Here is a 25,247-nt window from a genome sequence, read left to right on the forward strand (position 1 = left end):
ATGGCTGATGAGAACAGACGAATCAGATTCGGCAATAGATTTGTTTATTTTGATAGCTATTGTCTAACTTCTGTCATCAGCCAAATTTTAATATTTTTTTTATGTGTACCTCATACTCTAGTATTCTCCGCTAAAAGAAAACTTACTTTTTTTCTTTAAAAACAAAACAAAACAAACAAAAAAAACTTCTCGTTTTGCATTCTTCTTTGATTAGCATGTTCCATGCGCAGGAGATTATACACGACCTCAACTTTCCTGGAGATGAACGAGTGACCAAAGCCATCATATACGAATACGTGGACAGAACGGTTCCTGTGCAGAGAGATCCTTATTGGCGCATTGCCACTGACGTGGTTGGAGACAGCGTGTTCAAGTGCCCCACAGTTGACTTTGCCAGCGCCTTCGCCTCTCTGGGAGGTGGCCGTGATGTGTACCTGTACTCCTTTGAGCACCGCCTGTCCAACAACCCGTGGCCGGAATGGATGGGGGTGATGCATGGCTATGAGATAGAGGCTGTGTTTGGTTTGCCTCTGGACTACAACTATACACAGGGGGAGGAAGATTTGGCCAGCAGGATGATGGGCTACTGGACACGGTTTGCTCAGACTGGGTGAGCACTGTCTGTCTGTCTGTCTGTCTTTCTGTTTGTCTGTCTGTCTGTCTGTCTCTCTGCCTCTGTCTGTCTATCTTGTCTGTCTGTCTCCTATGTTAGCATGCAAGAGATTTTTAGGTGTACCAATCAGAACCGCGAACAAAATGGTTCATGGGGATTTGTGAAAGTATGCACTCTATGTAAACACTTACGTTTCTGTATTAAGGTACTGGTTTAAACTGATACAAATGGATAATGAAAGACTGCCATACAAGGCTGATCAAATGTTACTTGGATTTGACAGCAGTGGGAAAACGTGTTGCGCATCCAAAGTTAGAGAAATGTTTTGTGAAATAGGATTTAATTTTGTTTGGTTGCAACAAGGTGTTGGAGATATTAACATGTTGTTAAGTTTATTTAAGCAGAGACTTATTGATTTCTTTATCCAGAAATGGTCTGGCACGCTTACAGATCGTGACAGATATGAAATCTATAGATCATTCAAAACAACTTTCGAAAGAGAAAATAATCAATGATATAGACACATACTGCTTTGGGGTTGCTGTTTCGCAAATAAGATTTAATGTGCTACCACTCAATAGAAATGTGCATCGATATAGTGATTTTAATCGAGATAGAAATTTCTCTTTTTGCATGTTGGCAATTGAAGACGAAAGCCATTTTCTATTTGACTGTCCCATGTATTCAGACCTTAGAACCAAATTTCTAAAGACTTCGGTCAGAACTCCCTTACGTTTATTGCTCCAGGTAGCAAATGTCCACCAGACACAGTTTGTCCAGATATGTATTCCATTCAATCAACAGAAGAAAGAAAAATCTCAGCCGACTGTAATGATAATATGGATCCATTATTATCCAAGAACGAGTCTTATGAAGTTTCATGTAACTAACCATTTATAAGCATGATAAGATATGGTCAGCCTACTTTATAAGTAGTGAAACATTTTATGTGTTGTATATGATCATGTATTTTTGTACAGGATACCAAAATCATCATCAATTTAAGTATTAAATGAGGTAATATTTGCATGTGGATTGCATTGTAATGTCAATTAATGTAATAACAACATTGCTTGGAATGGTTTTGAAAAGTGAATTGGAACTTAACCATGTTGTCAACGACACCCCCCCCCCCTCCCGCCCCTACCCCAATGATATGGCTTCCCTTGTATTGTGGCCCAAGGCCGATGTACATTAAAATGTTCGAATTCGAGTTTTCTCCCTCTCTCCTCTCTCCCTCACACACACACACACACACACACACACACACACACACACACACACACACACACACACACACACACACACCTAGCCAGCCCTTTTGCTAAACATTGCTTTCACTGACAATGTTAACAGCCAGTGATAAAAGAGAAGTGGTGGACATGGTGATAGGCAAATTGTAACAAGGTGGAGAGAATGAGAGAGTGTCGACGGTGGAAGGAGATAAAAAATACTTTTGGTCTTGCAATAGAATAGTTCTTTGTGTTTCTTATTAAAATGTAACGCTCTGATTCATATATTTTCCCTATGTGTGTTGTATTTTAATAAGGTTCTATATTGTTCTGTGCATTGAAAAAAAACCCACTCTGTTGTCAAAAGTACAAAAGAACCTTCTGAGCAAGGGAAAAATATATGATTATGTCTGTGAATGCGTGCAGAAATCCGAACGACGGTAATGACCCAGTCTGGCCCAAGCTGACGTCACATGAAGCCCAGTACCTGAAGATAACGGCACAGGGAGACAGTGTGGGACAGGGACTACGCCGTGACCAGTGTTCCTTCCGTTCCACTGTCCTTCCTTTGCTACAGCAGGGTAAGGTCACTGCACGTGATGTTTTCCTTTCCTTTCTCCTCGATGTAATTTTCCGGTCAACAAAAGGACGCAAGGAAATGTTCTTTCGTTCATCTTTCAGTTGCGTTTTTTTGTTTGGTTGGTTGGTTTGTTATTGTTGTTTTGTTGTTTAGTTGGGTTGTTTTTTGTTTTTTGTTGTTGTTTTTTTTTTGGGGGGGGGGGTAGGGGGGGTCCGGGGGCGGGGAGGAGAGGGGGGGCACATATTGTATGTACCTTGGGTTTTATTGGCGGAGGGCTGTCTTTCAAAGAGTGGGTCAGCCATTGTGATATCGAAGGGATATGTTCTGTGAGAAAATTTCTTACCTTCAAAACAGTTTCACGTAGTCTTGTATCATAGAATCGTTTGATATGAATACTAAAAACATGTGTATCGTCCTAAAATGACATATTAAGTTCCTAGGGAGGTTATGTGGATCATTCATGATACTTTAAGACGTACATTGATCATCTTATTTTGGGTAACAGTAAATATAGCCCCACCACCCATATATGTATCGCACTGCGAATAACAGCATAGGTATTCTGACGAATTAGATGTTGTGTTGCAGATTCCAGCTCAGAAGTTTCTGCGTTTACGAGTGATGGACATTGAATCTCCGCTGTTATCCCCCTTCTTCTCAATGTGTTATCAACCTTTGGGGATCGTTTTTTTTTCTTCTTTTTTTTCCTGGAATATGCTGACATGGATGTACCGACTATCTGTCTCTCTCGTTCTGCTTTACTCTGTCCCTGTCTGTCTGTCTGTCTGTCTGTCTGTCTGTCTTCGTCTCACCACCCCCACCCCCACCCCTCTCTCTCTCTCTCCCCACCCCTGCTGTCCCTGAAAAATATTGATTATTCTTTTTAGGATGGATGTTTTGAGCGCAGTCCACGGGTGGGAGAGATAGAGAAATATACTTACGTAGATGAGAGAGGTAAATACATATTGCATAACCTTTACATTTACATACCTTAGCTCTTTGGTTTATCCAGTCAAACTGATTGACTTGTGTTGTAAATGTTCAGTCTGAATTAGCTTTGTGTGTTTATGGTTTTTCTTTTGTATATTATTCAGCATGATTGGTGCACTTCTTGTATTTAGTCTTCGTCAGTACATACCGTTCATGACGATGATGATCACGGCGATACCACAGCCGTACAGACAGTGACACCCAAGTCGCAATGATGTTGTGAACGCAAGTGAATCATTCAAAACTACGAACCGTATAGGAACAACACCACATTATTGTATTATATTGTATTGTATTGTATTGCACTGTATTGTATTGTATTTCTCTTTTTGTCAACAGATTTCTCTGTGTGAAATTCGGGCTGCTCTCCCCAGGGAGAGCGCGTCGCTACACTACAGCGCCACCCATATTTTTGTATTTTTTCCTGCGTGCAGTTTTATTTCTTTTTCCTATCCAAGTGGATTTTTCTACAGAATTTTGCCAGGAACAACCCTTTTGTTGCCGTGGGTCCTTTTACGTGCGCTAAGTGCATGCCACACACGGGACCTCGGTTTATCGTCTCATCCGAATGACTAGCGTCCAAACCACCACTCAAGGTCTAGTGGAGGGGGAGAAAATATCGTCGGCTGAGCCGTGATTCGAACCAGCGCGCTCAGATTCTCTCGCTTCCTAGGCGGACGCGTTACCTCTAGGCCATCACTCCACAACATAACACCACAATGATGACGATGATGATCATGGTGATGATAATCAGTACTTGATTTGTGTCGTGATAAGCTCTGGGAATTTCATTTTTTCGCCCTACATCTGTTCTGTAAGACACGAGGAGATGGCTCATCTCAGTAAAAGAATTCATCCACTCCAATCTCTCGCTCGCTCCCTCTCTCTCTCTCAAATATTATTTTGAATGTGTCATGTAAAAATAAACCCCTTTTTTTCACGTGCTGCAACGTTGTGTGTCATTATAAAATCCAACAGTATTAGATCATAGAAATTAAGGATCTAAAGGTTTTTCACTGTTTCGGAGTGCCACACTCTGTTTCCTCGTGCATGGTAATTCTGTTCATTGGCACGTGTTTTTTTTGTGTTTTTTTTTTTTCTTTTTTTTTCTTTTGTTTTGTTTTTGTTTTGGGGTGGGTTTTTTTTGTACTTGTCAGTGAGCTTTTTTTTTTCTCTACCCGGTTTAACTGGCTGGTGACACACAGTCTTTCGTAGACACTTGAAGAAAAGGGTTTCGCTGTTGGTGCTCTGTGGTTCTGGCCTACAGGTGATTACATATTAGTTATTTTTCATAAGAGTTTAAAGATACGGTTAGTCTTTTTGCGTAAACATGTTTTTTTATGTACCGTAAATGTAATTCATATTTTTGTGCAGTTTTTGGTGGAAGTATGCGTTGCAATATATTGTGTAAGCTTGGTGATACTGCTAATTGACCTAATGACAGTATGTTCTCTGTACATATTTTCGCTAGCATGAAGAGCAAAGGTAGTATAGAATTATGCTATCTTTATAGCGCTAAATGTAGAGAAATGTGACCATGTTTTTCGTAATAACCTGGGAATTATTGTTAGATATTCTTTTCTCCGTGTTAGTCCCGACGCATGGATAATGAATAAATGATCTTCTCTTTCTGTGTCATGTAAGGAGCATGGTCTGAACGGGAAATTGATATTCAATAGTTGGAGAGGGCCGTGGATATTCCAAAATAATAATTTGAACTTATATAAGAAGGGGAATGAATGGCAATGGATGAATTAGGTGTATGGGGAATGTGGAAATTATATATACAGCATATATCTTACGGGTCTTAATACGCCGTCCCAGAGCTCCGGGGCAGACGTAGAGACAGCCCAGTCCGAGGAGACGAGATCAACCCACAGTCCGAGGAGACGTGGTAGCGGCCCAGTCCGGGGAGGCTGGAGCGGGACACACCTGGCTGAGGTCTGATGAGGCTGGTGCAGCCTCGGGACAACACGTGTCTTCAAGACTAAGATGACGCGTCCGAAAGAACCAAGTAATTTGTGTATGCAGGGCCAATACTACACAAGACCTGAGGTGATCATTGTTTTCACTGTTTTCAGTTCGTGGATCCACAGGAACGTTGAGAAACAAGAAGTCAGCATTCCCCAGACTCAGAGTTGAATGCCTGTGTGTGTGTGTGTGTGTGTGTGTGTGTTACTGGTTCGTAAGCAGCAACAATTTGTGAATCTTTTTGTCAGATTATATAGGCTCAGGGACAACGTTTTGTTAGATTATATAGGCTCATGTGAATGTTTGTTGCCTTTCTTTAGTCTGTCTCTCACTCTGTTGCGTAACGTTCACATTCCAGAAATACTTCGACTGTTTCACATGTGGGTTTCGTTGTTGTTGTTTTTCCAGTTTACTGAGAAGCAGGCTGGCTGGCTGGCCGAGATGAAACTGGGTACTACACAGCTATGAGTTATGTTAAATCCTAGATCAAATAAGTTTTATTTTATCAATTAATCAGTGCCCGATAATAAAGCAGATACTTTGAATCGCCGACAAGGGTGTTGTCAAAGCTGTAAGCGACCAGTTGTTTCAAAGAATTTGCAACAGTTGTGTCAATGAATTTGCAACCAAAGCACTTAATTAATGCCAGAAAGTGGAACACAAAGGTCCAGTTCTTTCATGCTAGAGGTTGTTTCCAGATCGGAATCAGTTTTCAATTGGAAGGTTTTGAATATTTATTCAGATTTGTTTTGAAAATATGTACGTGGAGAGAAAGGGAGTTCCCAAGGGATGCACCTGAAAATGCAGAACTAGTTTTTAACGTGTCAAGTCAAGTGAGTGATAAAATGCGTTTGTTTGAGCCACATTGGCATGAGGCTCGGCTGGGCAGGTTTATAGATATTGTGGTACCAACTTATTACGCAGCTTGTTCTTAAGAAACGATTTGTTAGATTCTACTCGTTTTGTAAAAATATACCGGAACTTTTCTGGTTTTCTGAGGCTGAAAATGTGGATCTGATGTGATTAGTGTGTCTGCTCTCTCGTGGAGGGGACTTTGCTTCCCGTGTTGAATGTCTGCAGCACAGGCCCAGACTATAGATGCGTAAATACTGAAAAAAAGATAATGAGTGTGGAAAAACAATTTTCCGGTATAAGTGTATATGGCTTGAACTAATGATGAAAAACTGCTACCTATAAAGTCAATATGATATTGTCATTAAAAGTCATCTCCTGTCGTGACCCGTAAGACACGGTACTCTCGGACTTAGTCAATAGAGTTATTTTCGACATTGAAATAAGATCAAGCGTGTTAGTTTCATGCTTGAGAGAGAAAGATAGAGAGAACGAGAGACAACCAGACAACCAGACAGAGAGACAGAGAAGGAGACAGAGAATGCGATATCCATCTACTTTGATTTATTGAAGTATATATCGGTCATTACCAACGCCCATTTTTATTCTTCCCTAAAGCCTTGAATACAGCAACGATACATTATTTGAAGTCAAATCGAAGGCTTTGTAATGCACACAATAACCAATAAACATCCACAGTTAATTGTTTCATGTAGATCACCAATGTCCTTGTCAACCGATTTTATCACTGTCACGGAATTTTTTTATCCTTATCTGTTATCTACCTGGCCTTCGTTGATCAAGTTGTGAATAACTCGTCCCAGGTTAAAAGCTAAAATTGTAGCTAATGATTTATAATCCCAATTAGTCAAAATGATAGGTTCCGATTTTTCTTTCCTGTAACAAAGTAATTAAACTATCTCCTGGGAATAAGGTAAACTCCATTTTGAAGACCTCTACGAACGATTGATTTCAGATTGTCACGTTGTGATACGGGTTTCGATCATGACTCTCGTACTTTATGGACACTACTCAGAGGACGCAGGTAGGTGACGACAGCTGATTGTTTCCCAAGACGTAAATGGCAAGAATCAAACACTTGTTCTTAAAATCTTCAGAGGACGTATAACGCTGTCTGATAGCGACAAGAGTTGGTTCGAATCTGTCGTTGAATCTAATACGGACAGAGCAAATATCGACTCATGTGTAAGGTTCAAAATCCTTAATTTCCATAGAAGATTAACAGGTCTAATCTTCAACACCAGAATAACGGTAAAACACTGGAAACGTGCCTTTAACAACTCTTCAATCAATCGATCAGACTTCTGCATCAATCTCTACGACGATCAGCAGACTCCTTACTTCACAAGCTACTTAATACGTTATTCTATACTATAATTATTTTCACACGCTCTTGAAGCGTTACACATGTTTTAGGCACGCTCGCTTGACATGTAAGACCTAGATTATCCACAGATAACCGTTGAACCTTTCGCTTGATATGTCAGCCCTCAAGATTTTTTAGTCGTGTCGTATTTCAACCAATAATCTACGTCACTTTGCGAACAACGTCACATATAGCAAATCATTACGCATCCTAAAGTTAAACATGGAGAAAGAGCGAAACCTGTGTTTAAAAGAAATAATGTACGATTCAAATCTATCTCTTATAAAAATGCCAACTCAATCTGTTTACAACAAAGATACTGACAGTTTTAAATCAAAACAACACTGACAGTTTTAAATCAAAACAATTTCAGAAATGTAGAAAGTTCATCAGTGACAGGGTAAGATAACTTTTTTCATTATTTGAAGGACTTGAGATATTTCTGTTGCAGTTATCAGTCCTTCACTCAATGAATCTTGATTTCCATCAAGATGAGAAAAGCATATATTTTACAAAAGTTATTTATTTCTTCTTCAGCACCAGTTTCTGTCATTGTTTGATGATACAATGTAGAAGAAAAAAGGAAAATGAAATACCAGAAAAGTAATCATATATATATTGTTTTGCTTTGTTTTTGTGGTGCTTGTTCATCTTTAATGAAACACTCCAAAGATATTACTGAAGATAAAAACACAAGCCACTGAAACACCAATGAATTTGCAAGAACTTTTATTTCTGTTTAAGTGATGAAACTTCTGAGATTAACCAGAAAAAAAAATGACTGTAAAAATCTGTTTACATAATGAAAGGATCTAGACAATAATGCCAATTAGATCATTTTTTTTTAAAGAGAGTGAAAACTGAATCCTCCAGGTAAACGTTGACGAGTGTTGCTCATAATTCACGTATCAGTTCCATTTAGTTGCGCTGGCCACTACCGACACAGAAGAACGAGAAAGCAGACTAGTCATCTGGGCAGTCTGTGACCAAAGGAAGGACAGTGGAACGGAAGGAACACTGGTCACGGCGTAGTCCCTGTCCCACACTATCTCCCTGTGCCGTTATCTTCAGGTACTGGGCCTCACGTGACGTCAGCTTGGGCCAGACATTGCCGGGGTCGTTGGGGTTTCTGCACACACACACACACACACACACGTGCGCACGCAAGCACGCACGCACGAACGCACGCACACTGCTGCTATCATATTGCGAATCTTATGAATAATGGCAGTGGTGGTAGTGGTGTGTGTGTGTGTGTGTGTGTGTGTGTGTTAGTCATCCTGTTTGCCTGTCAGACTGGGGTCAAAATCCCCTCACACACACACTCACTACTGCCATCATATTATGAATCATATGGATATTATTATTAGTTGTAGTGTGTGTGTGTGTGTGTGTGTGTGTGTGTGAGAGAGAGAGAGAGAGATCTTGTTTGCCTGTCTGACTGGGGTCAGTATGTACCTCATATCACAACATTAAACTCATTGTCCTCAAGCACAACTAACCATGTCTTGGCATCTAGTCCAGAGATCATTGTTTTACTGTGCAGAAAACGTCAGCACACTTATAGAACACAGTAAAGTCTTAAATGTTTGCATCCAAACAATGTGGAGAAAATAGGCGCCTGATATTCCCTGCTTTTGAAATGGTGATTCCTGGAGGTGTGAATCCTGATTACACAGTTTGTTAGACCAAAAGTCTAATTGTTGATGAGGCACAAAACATTTCTCAAGGGCTCATGTCGACAGTTCCACGTGGGCGTTTAAGTGTGGTTTTGTATAGACCAAAAGAAGACTAAAACAACTTCAAAGATTCTGTCGTCCACCTTGATAATGAAACAGCAACATAGTCACAGTGCACCATTAGGCCAACATAAAACGTTAGTCACAGACAGAAGATTTTATAGATTCCATGGATCACTACTGCAAACTTTCTGCAACCAGGTTCACACAGAAAGGATAACATGTATTTTCTAGATTACACTCTAGTGTCAAAACTTTTAATTCAACTGCCATGGAAAAAACTCACATAATTGTTAGACACCTTGCAGCAACAATGTTCAGTTTGTCTACAGAACATACTATAATTGTTTCAAACCGAATAGCTAAGGACTTTTCATACTTTGCTGGAAGTTAAGTTTTCCTACATGTGTATACAGTCACCCGACAAAGGTAAACTACTTCAGATCACATGATAAATTAGGTATACTCAAAGGACGTGCACACACACGCACACACACACACACACACACACACAAACACACACACACACACACACACACACACACACACACACACACACACACACACACTAACACACACACACGCACACACACACACACACACACACACACACACACACACACACACACACACACACACACCACTCACCCAGTCTTAGCAAACCGTGTCCAGTAGCCCATCATCCTGCTGGCCAAATCCTCCTCCCCCTGTGTATAGTTGTAGTCCAGAGGCAAACCAAACACAGCATCTATCTCATAGCCATGCATCACCCCCATCCATTCCGGCCACGGGTTGTTGGACAGGCGGTGCTCAAAGGAGTACAGGTACACATCACGGCCACCTCCCAGAGAGGTGAAGGCGCTGGCAAAGTCAACGGTGGGGCAGCTAATGATGTCATCTCCACTGACGTCAGCAGCAATGTCCCAATAGGAACCCCTCTGGGCTGGGACCAGTCTGTCGACGTATTCATATGTGATGGCCTTGACCAGGCTCTCTTCCCCATTGAAGGTGAGGACGTACATCATTTCCTGGAGACATCAGACATGCAGCATACTATATTCTGCTGGAAACTAAACACAAGAGTGTGTTTGTTTTTTTGGTTTTCCTCCAAACAACTAGATCATTTCAAAAACACATTTTAACCTTGCAAAGAAGGTTGTTTTCATTTCAAATGAAACATTTTACAATAAACATGATTGCATAGGTTTGTTCACAGCAGAGGCAACTGAACAAAAAGGAAACAAACACACATACAATAATAAGTTTGTTTTTTTCTTTCACCATTTCTTTGATTATGGCAGACACCAATAGATTCATTGTCTGTCAGAGGTCTAAAAAAAATTAATTCTTTTTGACACGTGTATTTATTATTCGAAATTTGGTTTTCGTTTTGAAGCTCCTTGGTTTCACAAATTTATATCAAACAAAAATTAAGAAAGAACACATTCTTTTACCAAACAAAAATGAATATTTCATTTACTTGTTCGTTCATTTTCATGACTGAAGTTCGAACAATTTGGGGAAGCATGCAACTGTATCCTTATTCGGCGATGTTTTAACATCTGTTAAAAGTGACTGAAAAAAAATCAAAATAATTATGGTCTTTCATGCATGGTGAGGGTTTAAGTCACAAGGAACACTTATTGCAATCGACCCGCACATTTTAAGCTCACACCAACACACACACAATAAGGTAGACAGGCAGAGAATAGGCACATGAAACACTGCGATATATGCATGCAAACTTATATTTATATCCACATATACACATTCAGAGACTGGCAGGGAATTTTCATATATTGATCACTATCGATAATCCAGGTATAACAATTATCAATATGCCTCTCAAAAATAGCACCAGTACATACCTTGAACTCTGCATCAGAGATGTTACTGGGTAAATCCAGGGGGAAACGACTGGGCATCCTATACACCAGAATGTATGTGCCTTCATCCTTGTTGACTCCAGTCAGGAGCTCTGTGTCCTTTACAGCACCTTGAGCCAAGAGTATCCGAGGGTAATCTGTAAGGAAGTAGTTGTCCACTACTGGCCCCAACGGCATTTCAAAATAGTAACCGGACGTCAGCAAGTACCACTGAGCATCCGTCAAAGTCCCTGCATCGACTTGTTGCATGCACTGCATCATTTCTGACAGCTGACTTCTTGAGCAGTCGAACATTTCTGATAAATTTCGAGCTCTACCAATGGCGACAGACTGTTCCATCAATAACCTGTCAAGGTTGGGAGCGCCACTCTGCATGATTGCTCGAGAAAAGTGATTTGTGGACAGGTTTGACAGCAGATGAAAACCCACACTCATTGATCCTGCACTTTCCCCAAAAATTGTGATGGTGTTTCGCTCACCTCCAAATCTCTCAATGTTATCATAGATCCACTTCAAGGCCAACGACTGGTCCAGCAGACCCTGATTTCCTGGTGCATCCACGGTGCCAGTGTAAAGAAATCCTAGAGGACCCAGACGGTAGTTCATGGATGCAACAATGACGTTCTGAGTGACGGCCAACTTGGATCCATCATACACATCCAGCATGGAAGAACCTCCATAGAACCCACCTCCATTGATCCATACCATGGTAGCATTGGGTGGCTGTGACTCAAACCCTCTGGGAACCCAGATGTTGAGGTAGAGACAGTCCTCACTTATGGGAGTGTTAGGGTTCCACATTTCCACCCCAGGAAACCTGCCAAAAGCCGTGTCTATGGACTGGAAACAGGCGTTGGGTTTGGTGACTGTGGACTTGATGTCCGTCCATGGCTCAGCAGGCTCTGGACGCTTGAAGCGAAGTTCTCCCACTGGGGGCTTGGCAAAGGGGATGCCGTAATAGACGTCCACGTCTTTTCCCAGCACCGTTTTTCTCAACCCCTGAACTCGCCCCAACGTCGTGTTTACAACATCAGCTTGCTGAGCAAAGGAACTGCTGACCATCGTCAGCAAAATCAAGGTCGCTGTTGGTGTGGTCATTTTTCGTTCCAAAGTGAGCCTGAAATTCAAGAGGGGAAGAGCATGACATGAGTAGCATTAGTAATTTTCATAGGAGAGGAAAAGCAAGAGAAGCAGAAGTGAAGAAAAGGGCAGCAGGTAAAACACGATCATGTCATGATGTGATGATTGAATCTGAACGGATCTTCAGAGGCCTTGTCACTGTTGTTGATGATGCTACTGGTAAGAGGTCTAACGCGTTTTAAATAGTTTTGAATTTCATTCTTTAATGTTAACCCTTCGCCTTTACCATTCCAAATTCATTTGATGGCTGAAGGCAGTACAGGAATGGCATTACGTGGAAGAAGAAAATCAAGATGAAGGGAAGTTAAGGACAGAGGATAAATCATGACCAGTAATGACTTAATCAGAACATATCAACACAAGCCGTGTCACTGTTGTTGATGATGTTATTGTTAAGAATTATGTTGCTGTTTTTGTAATGCTACCCCTTCATCCACTCAATTTCACAAGGGACGGAGGGGGAGAGGGGGTGGAGGAAGGGAGAGTCAGAGATGGTGGTTAAAGTTGAAAGCAGATAAAAGAGGGAGAGGGTATGGGGAGTTTGGGGGTGAAGAACGAGACCGGAGTTGAAGAAGGAAAAACATGTCTTGTTAACATACATATTCATGCATATACCTCTTCAAAAAATGTCTACGGTAAGATAAAATCTGAATACTTTCCATGTATCAAGACATGTATTTATACGGTGGCGGATACCTGTTGTGTTCATGGTGGAAGACGTTGGAAAGGGGTGGAAAAGTGGAATGTAGAAGGGGGAGGAAGGACAAGCGGAGACCGCAGAGAGGGGATGGGGTGGTTTGGGGGTGCTTGTTTCTGGCCAGTTAAAACTATTTAAGGGGGGAGGGGTGGTGTACATGGTTGAGGGAAAGACAGAGAGATGGTCGTCGTCGTGGTTAGTGGGTGTGAAGAGAGGAAAAGATGGTGGTGGGGGTGAGGGGGTGCGGAGGGACGTAAGGCACGAGACAGGAAGTCGAGACTCAGCTATCATGACGCAATCACACCGTGACGTACATGTTGTGATGCGGTTTCACCACTGTCAGGTTTCACTCAGAGTTGTGGCCACTTCCCCAGAAAATCGAGATTGTCTACATTTTCCGCTACTAAATGATAAATTCTTTAAAACCTAACTGAATAAATATTGAAATCAAAAGTAGTTGCAAAATACAAAATAGATAAAGAAAGAATTAAAAGATAATAAGTAATGGATGCAATTATAAACAAATAAATCAATGAACAAATAATTAAACGAAACAGTCATAATAATGATAAAATACAAACGTAAGGGGATATAGGCCTAAAGGGGGGAGGGTATTGGTTACATTACAAAATAAGAAGGCTCTAAGAAAGGTACAGACGGAAAGGGAATAAAGGGAAAGGAACGAAATTTACATATGTGAACACATAAAACAAAAGAAGAATAAGTAACTGAAGAAAATCAAATAACCTGAATAAGATAAGTTGGACATCAACCACCATTACTGGCACCAACGCCTCCTCTGTACCCACAATCAGTACAGCCAGCAGTAGTAGTAACAGTTCCCGTCGCTATCGTCGTCATCATAGTAGTAGTAGAGGTAGTAGTAGTAGTAGTATACTAATCTTTCTCTGAATAAACATCTGGCAGCCTCCTTCGCCTCTTTTCAATCTATGCTATCGTCAATTATCTATTGAATGCTGGATTTTGAAATGGAGATCCTGAAGGAAACAACATGGTGGCCTCCGAAGCCGCGCACGCGCTCACTTTCGTAAAGAGGTGAACGCTATTAATTATTGTGTTTTCTGAAAAAGACCAATTGGGCGAATGTACTTAGTGAAAGACCTTCACACTGAGTGTAAAACACAAAAGCCTTTCTATGTATTGAGTCATGATTTTAAAATGTAAATTTTTAGATTGGAGAGATCAGTTTGAAGAAAAAAAATCAATTACTGTTGTAAAAAAAGAGAATAATTTCCCTTAAGTAAGCTGTTTCAAGGAGATGCATTTATCAATGTAACTTTACTAAGCAAACGTTCTTATATGAAGAACAAATGATGATTAAAATAACTGCTGCTGCTAATCAGTATGTCAGTATGTGAAGTCAAAGTGCCAGATATTGTAAATGAAAAATGTAAATGTAACAGTACTTTTGGTGCAAAACTTCTGGCTACTTTTTTATTTATTCTTTGTGTGTGTGTGTGTGTGTGTGCTCATACCAGCGGTGCATTGTCATCAGAATCAGAATGAGCGGAAAGAACTGAATTTTTCCTTATGTGCCAAATTTGGTGTCATCTGACACAGTGATACCAGAGAAAATGACCATGGTAAAGTTAACCACGGACACAGAGACAACCGAACACTCAAATTGTTCACACTACAAGTGAGTCAAAAAAAGTACCTTTCTTTCCTGGTTCTCCACGCGGCCGACCTGTCCAGTTCTATCTAGCGGTCTGAATGTCTTTGTTAAGATATCTGTTTATATCTACACACACACACACACACACACACACACACACACACACACACACACACACAACACAGAATAGTTATGAACCATATTGGAACAGAATAAAAAATGGTTAATAGTCGGCGGTATAATTGCCCATTCCCCGTCTGGGACATCGCCATCAACAATGGGTTTTTCTGAAAATGTGGTGCATTTGTTTTTACATCTTCTGCATGATTGTTGTGTGACAGAATCCTTGATAGGTTACGACATAAAGCCACAGCTATAAACCCATCTCTCATTTCCACTGCAATTGTTTCTGAGTGGGATTCCACTAAGGACACGCTAGCCAGCGACCATTAACTGATTGTCATAGCTATAGAAGATACATAAAGTCATATGGCTTCGTGAAAGATAAGATTCCAAACTATGATCATAGAAAAATCTGACTGGAATAAAATCCCGAAAACATTCTTTCTCAGTGACGTTCCCGTGGAAAATGTTGACAGCTTGTCCGCTAAATTCATGGAAGCAGTTTTGTCAGCTGCGAACACATCAATTCCTAACTGCTGTTCAGTAAAACAAACATACAAAACAAAAAAATAAATAAATAGATAGATAAATAAATAATAAAAAATAAAAACAAGAGAGGCAAGGCCTTCAAGACTCACTTGTGATACACTTATAAAAAAAAAAATATATATATATATATATATATATATAATCGTTAAAATGTGTTCTGTATTTGTTATTGTAAAGCTTTGGGTTAAAAGAAAAAGAAAGTCCCAACGGCAGATTCGAATAACCCGTGTTCGGGTGAGAAGAACCTGTCTTACCTATTACACTATTGGGGCTCCTTAGCCGACGTTAAAACATATAAGATTTAAACATGCTTTTTTAAAGGGCGATAAATCGATTGCGGCATTCGCAGTGAGAACGCTGTTTAAATCATATTATTCTGGTGTATCTTGGGCATTCAAAAAATCTTTGAAGGCAATTAAAAATTCTTTTTAAGTCTGCGGTAAAGGAGGCGTGGCTATCGCCGCAATCACACTGCAACATTTAGCCGTTTTCTCTGGATCTAGAGAGATGTACAAGTTCAGTTCGATTCAATTTCTATTTTATGTTCATTCTAGTTTTATAGTTTTAAAGTTGATATGAAAATTGAGTATTTTGTTAAACGAATAACATGTAGAGCCAAGTACAAGTACTTCTAAACGTCGTGTGAAGTGAAAAGGACTTCATTTTGAGAAAAATCAAGACTGGAAATTGTTACGTTCATCAATTCAAGGGTATTAACTCTCATGGGATTTTTTTATCTTAAACTGTGAATTCCGACTGATTCTGTGGATATTTTCATGGCAGTTTGGGGAATAATCAAGTAAGTGATGAGGCGTTCACAAATCTTTCTCTGAATAAATATTTATCAGCCTCCTTCTCCAACTTTCCATCACATGTTATCGTGTATTGTCGATTGAATATAGGATTGAACGGGCAGGTCAACAACTTGAAACAAAATGGCGTTGTTCGCGTTCGTGAAGTATATGAGCACGCGCTTTGAATATGTATAAATATGTGTACGCAATTGATTTTTGCCCATGACATTCAGGGCTCAGCCAATAGATCTATAAAGTTCACTCGTCATATTGATTTTAGTATTTTTCGAAAAAGACCACTTGGGCGAATGGACATAGTGAAAGCCCTGAAAGCTTTTTATGTATTGAGTATAATTTCAAAATGTAATGTTTAAGATGAGAAAAATCAGTTTAAAACAAATTAAGTCCCCTAGCATTAATTACAGATTAATTTCCCTTTTTTACTATCTGCACCAAAGACATGCAAAAAAAAAATAAATAAATAACCTCCATGCTTAGCAGAAGAAGTTCCTGTTTGAACAAAAAATGATAAAAATGACTGCTCTTGCTGTTGTGTCAGAATATCAGATCAAAGTGCTAAGTTTAGAGAATAAAAATATATAAATATAACAGTAAATTCAGTTTGCATATAATTTAGCTTCTTTATTTTTTTATTTTTTTTTTACCTGTACCAGAGGTGCAATATTGTTTTAAACAAGAGGACTGGAAAGAACTGAATTTTTCCTATTTTTATGCCAAATTTGGTGTCAACTGACAAAGTATTTGCAGAGAAAATGTCAGTGTTAAAGTTTACCATGGACACACAGACACACACACACACACAGAGAGAGAGAGAGAGAGAGAGAGAGAGAACCAAACACGGGGTTAAAACACAGACTCACTTTGTTTGCACAAGTGAGTCAAAATTTTTTTTTTTAAATAACAACAAACAAACAAACAAAACAAAAAAATGCCCAGTTCCCCTGATAACATCATTGCTGCCAGATTATATGAGGGACGTATACAAATTTCTGGACTGGTCTAGATTCAGGGAGGATAGATTTACAACCCTTGAGTAATTATTTGTAGTTCCTCCACCCCCATGATATAAAATAGATTGTGACCCATGGCCAGTCAGCTTCATACCTAGATGTGTCACTCCAACTTTAAGATGGAAAAATTACCACAGATGTTTTCAGCAAACACGATCATTCCTACCTCCCACATAATAGCTTCCACTCACCAGCAATCTTTAATAGACTGCGCATGACCTGCAGTGATGACCAAAGACTTGCAAAATAGAACTGAAGAATATTCCCAATATTTTGCGTGTCATGTATCGCGGGACACCAGTGGTGTGATGTGATACATGCTCGCAAACTGTTCAGTTAGAGCTGAACGCAACCATTCTAGTTACGTGAAATTGAACCGCTCCTTTTCATGAAATATGAAGGGAGTCTGATTCATAGCGCAGAACAATCGACATCGGACTTGTTCTCGCGCTAAGTTTGGAAGGAGAGAGAGCCAGTCTTTAAACAGAAGACGAAGAAAAGTGAAAAAAAAAGTAGAAGGAGAGAAGACTGAGAAGACCAGGAAGAAGACCGAGAAGAAGACGGAGACGAAGATGGAAAAGGAGAAGATGATGCAGAAGAAGGCGGGAAAGATGTAGAAGTAGACAAAGAAGGAGACGGAGAATGATCATTCAAAACTAGAAGAAATGGGAGAGGAGTAAGACAGAGAAGCAGAAGAAGACGGAGAAGAAGAGAAGACGAACAAGCAGGAGGAGAAGAAGACAGAAGAGGGAAGAGACGACGACGGAGAAGAGGAGGAAGACGCAGAAGAGGTGAGGCTGGATACTGACGAAGAAGGCAGAGGAGATTTAGGACAGAAGCGGAAGGAGAGAGAGAGAGAGAGAGAGAGAGAAGCAGAAGGAGAGAAATAAGAGTAAGAATCTTTTCTTTTTTTTTGTTGTGACGGGCGCAATAGCCAAGTGCTTAAAGCGTTAGACTTTCAATCTGAGGGTCCCGGGTTCGAATCTCGGTAACGGCGCCTGTTGGGTAAAGGGCGGAGATTTTTCCGATCTCCCAAGTCAACATATGTGCAGACCTGCTAGTGCCTGAACCCCATTTGTATGTATATGCAAGCAGAAAAATCATTTACGAAGGTTAAAAATCCTGTAATCCATGTCAGCGTTCGGTGGGTTATGGAAACAAAAACATCTCCAGCATGCAAACCCCCGAAAACGGAGTATGGCTGCCTACATGGCGAGGTAAAAACGGTCATACACGTAAGAGCCCACTCGTACACACGAGTGAACGTGGGAGTTGCAGTCCACGAACGAAGAAGAAAGAAGAAGAATTTGTTGTTGTATATGGGTACCGGAATTGTATTTTGTGTGTGCATGTGTGTTTAAAAAACAGACATTTATTTTTTACTGATCTAAAGGTCAAGAATTGTCACTGCACTGGACTGTTGTTTATTATGAATGAAATGGAGTATATGTGGTTGTGCGAACGGAGGCGTGCCAGTATGGATGATTGGTGTGATCAGAAGGAACATGTCGCGCGCACGTGGTACGTTACATTGCCTTTTCCGGATGACAATACAAGACGGCGAAGGCTAGATTATTAGAAGAAGCAAATAAAAACAGACACAAGCTACTGAAAAAACAAGAAGAAGTAATGACAAAAACATTGCGTGGGTGACCAAGTGTGACCACAGAGTTCCATCTAAAGCCTTCATTATTAAGAAGTATTTACACCTCCAATATACAGATGAAAAAAAGACGAATTTTCACTATAAAAAAAAAATCAATCATTTCGGCTGATCGTAAGAGGACTAATCTAGGGCAGATATGCAAACCCACAGTACCCAAACGGCATATTCCCCATGGACCATCTAACAAACCAGTTGTTTTTTCTTTGTAGCAGAAAGTGTGATACTTGTCGCCTCTCAGCAGAAACCAAAGTTTTAGTTTCAACCTGGAGCGAAAGGAAATGGAAAATCCGGCAACATATTACATGTGGATGTAGTCTATGTGATGATTTGTCACAATAAGTGGTATGTTGGTTCTACACAGAACATTATAGCACGCTGGAGAAAACAAATCAGATGTGAAACTGAAGAAAGCGAGAAAGTGTGGTGTTGCTGCTCATGTGTTTGACTGGGATCACCCTGAGGATCCAGAACTCTCTTTTCTGAAAATTATCCCACTTGAGAGCGTGGACAGTGATGAGAGACTTCTCCCTCGTGAAAACTACTGGATGTGCAGTCTTGGAACAATCTTTAATGGACTGAATACAAAAAGATATACGAACTATCAACATAAAAATGTGATAACTGAGATGTGACAATACTTTTAATTTATATTTTACTCATATACTGATATGGAGATTTTACATGTATACTGATGAACACATATCAGTCTATGTCAAGGTCGTGTGTGTGTGTGTGTGTGTGTGTGTGTGTGTGTGTGTGTGTGTGTGTGTGTGTGTGCTAGGCATTGCGTTTTTGTTTTGTTTTTTTTTGTTCTTTTTTCAGTAGTATCACAATATGTTTGGACAAGTGTATTTAAGAAACAGACAGCGATGGAAACGGAAGGCTCAAAGCGGAAGCACTCAGCATTATAGAGAAAGTGCTGCAGAATGGGTCATACCCTAGGAGGCCTGTACCTATTACTGAGATGATGTCCATTGTGTTGCCAGCCTGAACAGCGTGCACTTTCAAATGAATTATCTTCAACAGAGCTCCGAATTTAAGCAACAATTTATCTCATGAACCAGAATCAAAGATAAAACCAACATTATAAATTTTCTTTCAAAATCTCAAGCCGGAATGTGGAGTAGACAAGCATGCTTTTAACATAACTATGGAACGTGACAAATTTGTGCAAAATGGGCACTACATGCGTTTAGTTCACAACTGAGCTGTACAGTATCACCTTGGAAATATGCTCTTGAATATGTATTGTTCTGCTTATAATATGTTGTTGTAGACGTGCCAGTATTTAGAACATCATTATGTCTTTACCCTATACTTTCTAATGCACAAAGTATATAAACTGTGGATCTGTAAACATTTGTCTAAATAAGGAATGTTGGGGAAAAAAATGTTATGTGTACTATTAAAGGTGGGAATGCATATGAAAGGCAATCAACTAACCAAAACTGATTAACTGGTTGATTTTAGATTATCTGTGTGCTCCGGCGAAGTTGCACTTCCCTTTTTCTGATTAGTTGTTTCTGCTGTTACGGTTATATCATCAGCACGTCTTGGTTCTTTAAAAACTTGAGGATTCGTCTTTGAGAAAATAATATGGTGTTTCTTCATTCAAATTTAATTGTAATCACCATTACTGCAATATAAGTGTAAAATATGATGTCTCCATGGAACGATACCTTCAGAGAAAATACAATAACAAAATTGTCTGCATAAAAGACACGGGATTCTACTTGTTCCAATATTTATCGATTTGGGAGAATCTTTATCCACCACATGTGTAAAGACAGAAGAGTTAACTGAGCCCAAGGCATCAATCCACTTCCAGTGTTGGGGAAATTTGAGTGATACTATCAAAGGCACAACCATTAAGCAACATTTCTGTGATCTCAATCGTCTAATATGAATCTGTAGGACACTGAACTCCAGATAGGAAGTATGCCTATGTTCTCTCAGTGGACAGTCTATAACCACATTGTTTCAGTGGTTGGTGATCATTTTTTCATGGCCACAACAACAGTCACTTGCCAGTTTTCAATGAACAGAATCAAATGCAAAGAAAATGCAGCTTAACAAAAGTGAGACCAAAATAATCCACGAACAATAGCACATCTGCCATCCAGATTTTATTTATTTCAGTTGTCGAATGGTTACAATACACAAGTTCTGTATCATTGGTCATGTACTCAGTATGGAAAGCAGACTAGTCATCTGAGCAGTCTGTGACCAAAGGAAGGACAGTGGAACGGAAGGAACACTGGTCACGGCGTAGGCCCTGTCCCACACTGTCTCCCTGTGCCGTTATCTTCAGGTACTGGGCCTCACGTGACGTCAGCTTGGGCCAGACATTGCCGGGGTCGTTGGGGTTTCTGCACACACACACACACACACACACACACACACACACACAAAAGCACCTGTCAAATCAGATTGCATACTTTTTAGAATGGCTAGTGCGTTCGTCTTTACATCTCTGTCTGCTAGCCCAGCTGTTTGGGATGTGACACGCGTTATCATCTGATCAGATTTGTTCTGCCAATTTTTCACACTTGCTGCCTCTGGTTTCTAGCTGTTGAAGAAAACTCCAAAGATGCAAAGATAGTGGACTATGATCTTGCATTACAATTGTTTTGGTTGAAAAGATGACAGTTTTGTTTGTTTGCTTTTATCTTTAGAGCTATGTTTCGTGTGGGTGCATAGTAAAACAATTTGTGCGCTGGACTTTCATTTCAGACCCATAACGGCAGTTTTATTTTTAGTGTCTAGTGTGGGGACGTCTTTGACATGTAAGTGCTGATCCAATAGTGCATATCCACACATTCGAGCACACACACACACACAAAGGCACACATGCACTCAGGCACCCAAGCACATTCACACACACATGCACACACATACAGACACACACACAAACATACATTAACACACGCACGCGCACGCGTGATCATATGCACACGCACACACCACTCACCCAGTCTTAGCAAACCGTGCCCAGTAGCCCATCATCCTGCTGGCCAAATCCTCCTCCCCCTGTGTATAGTTGTAGTCCAGGGGCAAACCAAACACAACCTCTATCTCATAGCCATGCATCACCCCCATCCATTCCGGCCACGGGTTGTTGGACAGGCGGTGCTCAAAGGAGTACAGGTACACATCACGGCCACCTCCCAGAGAGGTGAAGGCGCTGGCAAAGTCAACGGTGGGGCAGCTAATGATGTCATCTCCACTGACGTCATCAGCAATGTCCCAATAGGAACCCCTCTGGGCTGGGACCAGTCTGTCGACGTATTCATATGTGATGGCCTTGACGAGGCTCTCTTCCCCGTTCCAGGTGAGGACGTACATCATTTCCTGGAGACATCAGACATGCAGCATACTATATTCTGCTGAAAACTAAACACAAAGGTGTGTTTGTTTGTTTTTTGTGGTTTTCCTCCAAACAACTAATTTCAAACACACATTTTTTAACCTTGCAAAGAAAGTTATTTTCATTTCAAATGAAACATTTTACAATAAACATGAACAGGTTTTTTCACAGAATAGGCAACTGAACAAAAGGAAACAAACGCACATACCATAGTAAGTTTGTTTGTTTTTCTTTCACCATTTCTTTAATTATGGCAGACACCAATAGAACACACACACACACACACACACACACACACACACACACACACACGGGAGAAACAGGGAAAGAGAGAAGAGAGAGATGCACATCACATCTGAGATTCATTGTCTGTCAGGAAAAAATATATACACTATAACATGTGTATTTATCATTCTAATTTGGATTTTGGTTTTGAAGCTCCTTCACAAATTAATTTCAAACAAAAGCGAAACTGAAATGAATATTTCATTTGTTTGTTCGTTCATTTTCAAGATTGAAATTCCAACAATTTTTGGTAGCATACAACCATATCCTTATTTGACCAAGTAATAGCATCTGTTGGAAGTGACTGAAAAAAATCAAAAGAATTATAGCCTTTCAAGTACGGTGAGGGTTCAGATCACAAGCAACACTTATTGCAATCAACCAGTACATTTTAAGCCCAAATCAACACATACACATTAGACAGGCAGAGAATAGGCACATGAAACACTGCAATATATGCATGCAAACTTATATTTATATCCACATATGCACATTCAGAGACTGGCAGGGAATTTTCATATATTGATTACTATCATTCATGTATAACAAGTATCAATATGCCTCTCAAAAAAAGCACCAGTACATACCTTGAACTCTGCATCAGAGATGTTACTGGGTAAATCCAGGGGGAAACGATAGGGCATCCCATACACCAGAAAGTATGTGCCTTCATCCTTGTTGACTCCAGTCAGGAGCTCTGTGTCCTTTACAGCACCTTGAGCCAAGAGTGTCCGAGGGTAATCTGTAAAGAAGTAGTTGTCCACTACTGGCCCGAACGGTACTTCAAAATAGTATCCAGACGTCAGCATGTACCACTGAGCATCCGTCAAAGTCCCTGCATCGACTTGTTGCATGCACTGCATCATTTCTGACAGCTGACTTCCTGAGCAGTTAAACATTTCTGATAAACTTCGAGCTCTACCAATGGCGACGGACTGTTCCCTCAATAAACTGTCAAGGTTGGGAGCGCCACTCTGCATGATTGCTCGAGAAAAGTGATTTGTGGACAGGTTTGACAGCAGATGAGAACCCACACTCATTGATCCTGCACTTTCCCCAAAAATGGTGATGGTGTTTTGCTCACCTCCAAATCTCTCAATGTTATCAGAGATCCACTTCAAGGCCAACGATTGGTCCAGCAGACCCTGATTTCCTGGTGCATCCACGGTGCCAGTGTAAAGAAATCCTAGCGGTCCCAGACGGTAGTTCATGGATGCAACAATGACGTTCTGAGTGACGGCCAACTTGGATCCATCATATACATCCAGAATAGAAGAACCTCCATAGAACCCACCTCCATGGATCCATACCATGGTAGCATTGGGTGGCTGTGACTCGAACCCTCTGGGAACCCAGACGTTGAGGTAGAGACAGTCCTCACTCATGGGAGTGTTAGGGTTCCACATTTCCACCCCAGGAAACCTGTCAAAAGCCGTGTCTATGGACTGGAAACAGGCGTTGGGTTTGGTGACTGTGGACTTGATGTCCGTCCATGGCTCAGCAGGCTCTGGACGCTTGAAGCGAAGTTCTCCCACTGGGGGCTTGGCAAAGGGGATGCCGTAATAGACGTCCACGTCTTTTCCCAGCACCGTTTTTCTCAAGCCCTGAACGCACCCCAATGTCGTGTTTACAATATCAGCTTGCTGGGCGAAGGTGCTGCTGACCATTATCAGCAAAATCAAGGTCGCTGTTGGTGTGGTCAGTTGTCTTTCCATAGTGAGCCTGGAATTCATTAGAGGAAAACTGGTCACGGACAGGGCATGCAAAATAAAAAGATCACATGAAACAGAAAAATGATATCTCTACCAATGACATCTACTTACACTTGATCCCATGTCTCAAAGCTTTGCTATTCAGTGGCTTGACTGATCCACGCAAAGTAATCAGACCTTGAGTGGTGGTCTGCACGCTAGTCACTCGGATGAGACGATAAACCGAGGTCCCGTGTGCAGCATGGACTTAGCGCACGTAAAAGAACCCACGGCAACTTAAGGGTTGTCCCTGACAAAATTCAGTAGAAAAATCCACCCGGTAGGAAAAACAAGTAAAACTGCACACAGGAAAAAATAGAAAAATTGGGTGGCGCTCTCAGTGTAGCGACGCACTCTCCCTGGAGAGAGCAACCCGAATTTCACACAGAGAAATCTGCTGTGACAAAAAAGAGAAATACAAATACAAAATGCAAATACAAAGTGACTGAGTTGTCTGCAGAGTGCCACGTGGTGCCTGTACAGGGACCGGTTTATATAGAGAATCGAAAAATGTTTCCAACACATGTCACACATCAGAAGCATTTCCTCTGACAACAGAAGAGAGTTTTACTTAATTACATGTTGATGAATGAGAAAGCAGAGTATGAGGCACAGATGATTGGTGCCTTCAGTTGGTGCGTGATAATTGTGTTGCCAGTTACACCTGTTAGGTTATATATCATTGACTCTGTTACTCAGTGATGCAAAGCACAATGTGGGAAACGAACACAGTAACGGGTGGCAGAGTGCTGGGCTGTCTTGAAAACAGTGTGTTAAACATTTAAAATGGGAAACAGAACAGAGCGAAGCTTCAGAAAGCGACAAAGAATCAGTGGACACACCTGCAGTGAACTAAAAATGGAGGTTCTGTGGAGACCAGCAGATGTTGTCTGCAGTGTGCAGACATTACAAAATGTATTCCATGGTCAGAAAATTCCCCCCACCCCCAACGTAAAAC

The 25,247-nt window shown here is 40.7% G+C and overlaps 3 protein-coding genes across 3 annotated transcripts; 1 reads left to right on the top strand and 2 right to left on the bottom strand.

Annotated features, from left to right (window-relative positions):
- Positions 1 to 215: 215 nt before the first annotated feature.
- Positions 216 to 5,313, top strand: LOC143285963 (cholinesterase-like). The gene is made up of 3 exons (XM_076593414.1): positions 216 to 610; positions 2,272 to 2,426; positions 5,240 to 5,313. The coding sequence occupies exons 1-3, from the start codon at positions 216 to 218 to the stop codon at positions 5,311 to 5,313; spliced, it is 624 nt and encodes a 207-aa protein (XP_076449529.1).
- Positions 5,314 to 8,337: 3,024 nt separating this feature from the next.
- On the bottom strand, positions 8,338 to 14,827 carry LOC143285737 (cholinesterase-like). Its single transcript, XM_076593147.1, has 4 exons — positions 14,766 to 14,827; positions 11,233 to 12,367; positions 10,013 to 10,392; positions 8,338 to 8,754 (listed from the first exon to the last, which is right to left on the bottom strand). Exons 2-4 carry the CDS (start codon positions 12,346 to 12,348, stop codon positions 8,589 to 8,591), a joined length of 1,662 nt encoding a protein of 553 aa, XP_076449262.1. The 5' UTR covers positions 12,349 to 12,367; positions 14,766 to 14,827; the 3' UTR covers positions 8,338 to 8,588.
- A 6,201-nt stretch (positions 14,828 to 21,028) lies between these two features.
- Positions 21,029 to 24,743, bottom strand: LOC143285738 (acetylcholinesterase-like). Its single transcript, XM_076593149.1, has 4 exons — positions 24,728 to 24,743; positions 23,126 to 24,260; positions 21,858 to 22,237; positions 21,029 to 21,255 (listed from the first exon to the last, which is right to left on the bottom strand). The coding sequence occupies exons 2-4, from the start codon at positions 24,251 to 24,253 to the stop codon at positions 21,090 to 21,092; spliced, it is 1,674 nt and encodes a 557-aa protein (XP_076449264.1). The 5' UTR covers positions 24,254 to 24,260; positions 24,728 to 24,743; the 3' UTR covers positions 21,029 to 21,089.
- Between the last annotated feature and the right edge of the window lie 504 nt (positions 24,744 to 25,247).

The sequence above is a fragment of the Babylonia areolata genome, chromosome 9, assembly GCF_041734735.1.
Source record: "Babylonia areolata isolate BAREFJ2019XMU chromosome 9, ASM4173473v1, whole genome shotgun sequence".
NCBI lineage: Eukaryota > Metazoa > Mollusca > Gastropoda > Neogastropoda > Buccinidae > Babylonia > Babylonia areolata.

Bases quoted from the DNA above. Each gene is read 5' to 3' on its own strand.
- LOC143285737 (XM_076593147.1), bottom strand. From the start codon at position 12,348: ATGACCACACCAACAGCGACCTTGATTTTGCTGACGATGGTCAGCAGT. The intron at 10,393-11,232 runs GTATGTACTGGT...TGATGTCTCCAG, and splicing joins TCTCTGATGCAGAGTTCAAG to GAAATGATGTACGTCCTCAC. The intron at 8,755-10,012 runs GTGAGTGGTGTG...GTGTGTGTGCAG, and splicing joins ACACGGTTTGCTAAGACTGG to AAACCCCAACGACCCCGGCA.
- LOC143285738 (XM_076593149.1), bottom strand. From the start codon at position 24,253: ATGGAAAGACAACTGACCACACCAACAGCGACCTTGATTTTGCTGATA. The intron at 22,238-23,125 runs GTATGTACTGGT...TGATGTCTCCAG, and splicing joins TCTCTGATGCAGAGTTCAAG to GAAATGATGTACGTCCTCAC. The intron at 21,256-21,857 runs GTGAGTGGTGTG...GTGTGTGTGCAG, and splicing joins GCACGGTTTGCTAAGACTGG to AAACCCCAACGACCCCGGCA.
- LOC143285963 (XM_076593414.1), top strand. From the start codon at position 216: ATGTTCCATGCGCAGGAGATTATACACGACCTCAACTTTCCTGGAGAT. The intron at 611-2,271 runs GTGAGCACTGTC...GAATGCGTGCAG, and splicing joins ACACGGTTTGCTCAGACTGG to AAATCCGAACGACGGTAATG. The intron at 2,427-5,239 runs GTAAGGTCACTG...ACGCCGTCCCAG, and splicing joins CCTTCCTTTGCTACAGCAGG to AGCTCCGGGGCAGACGTAGA.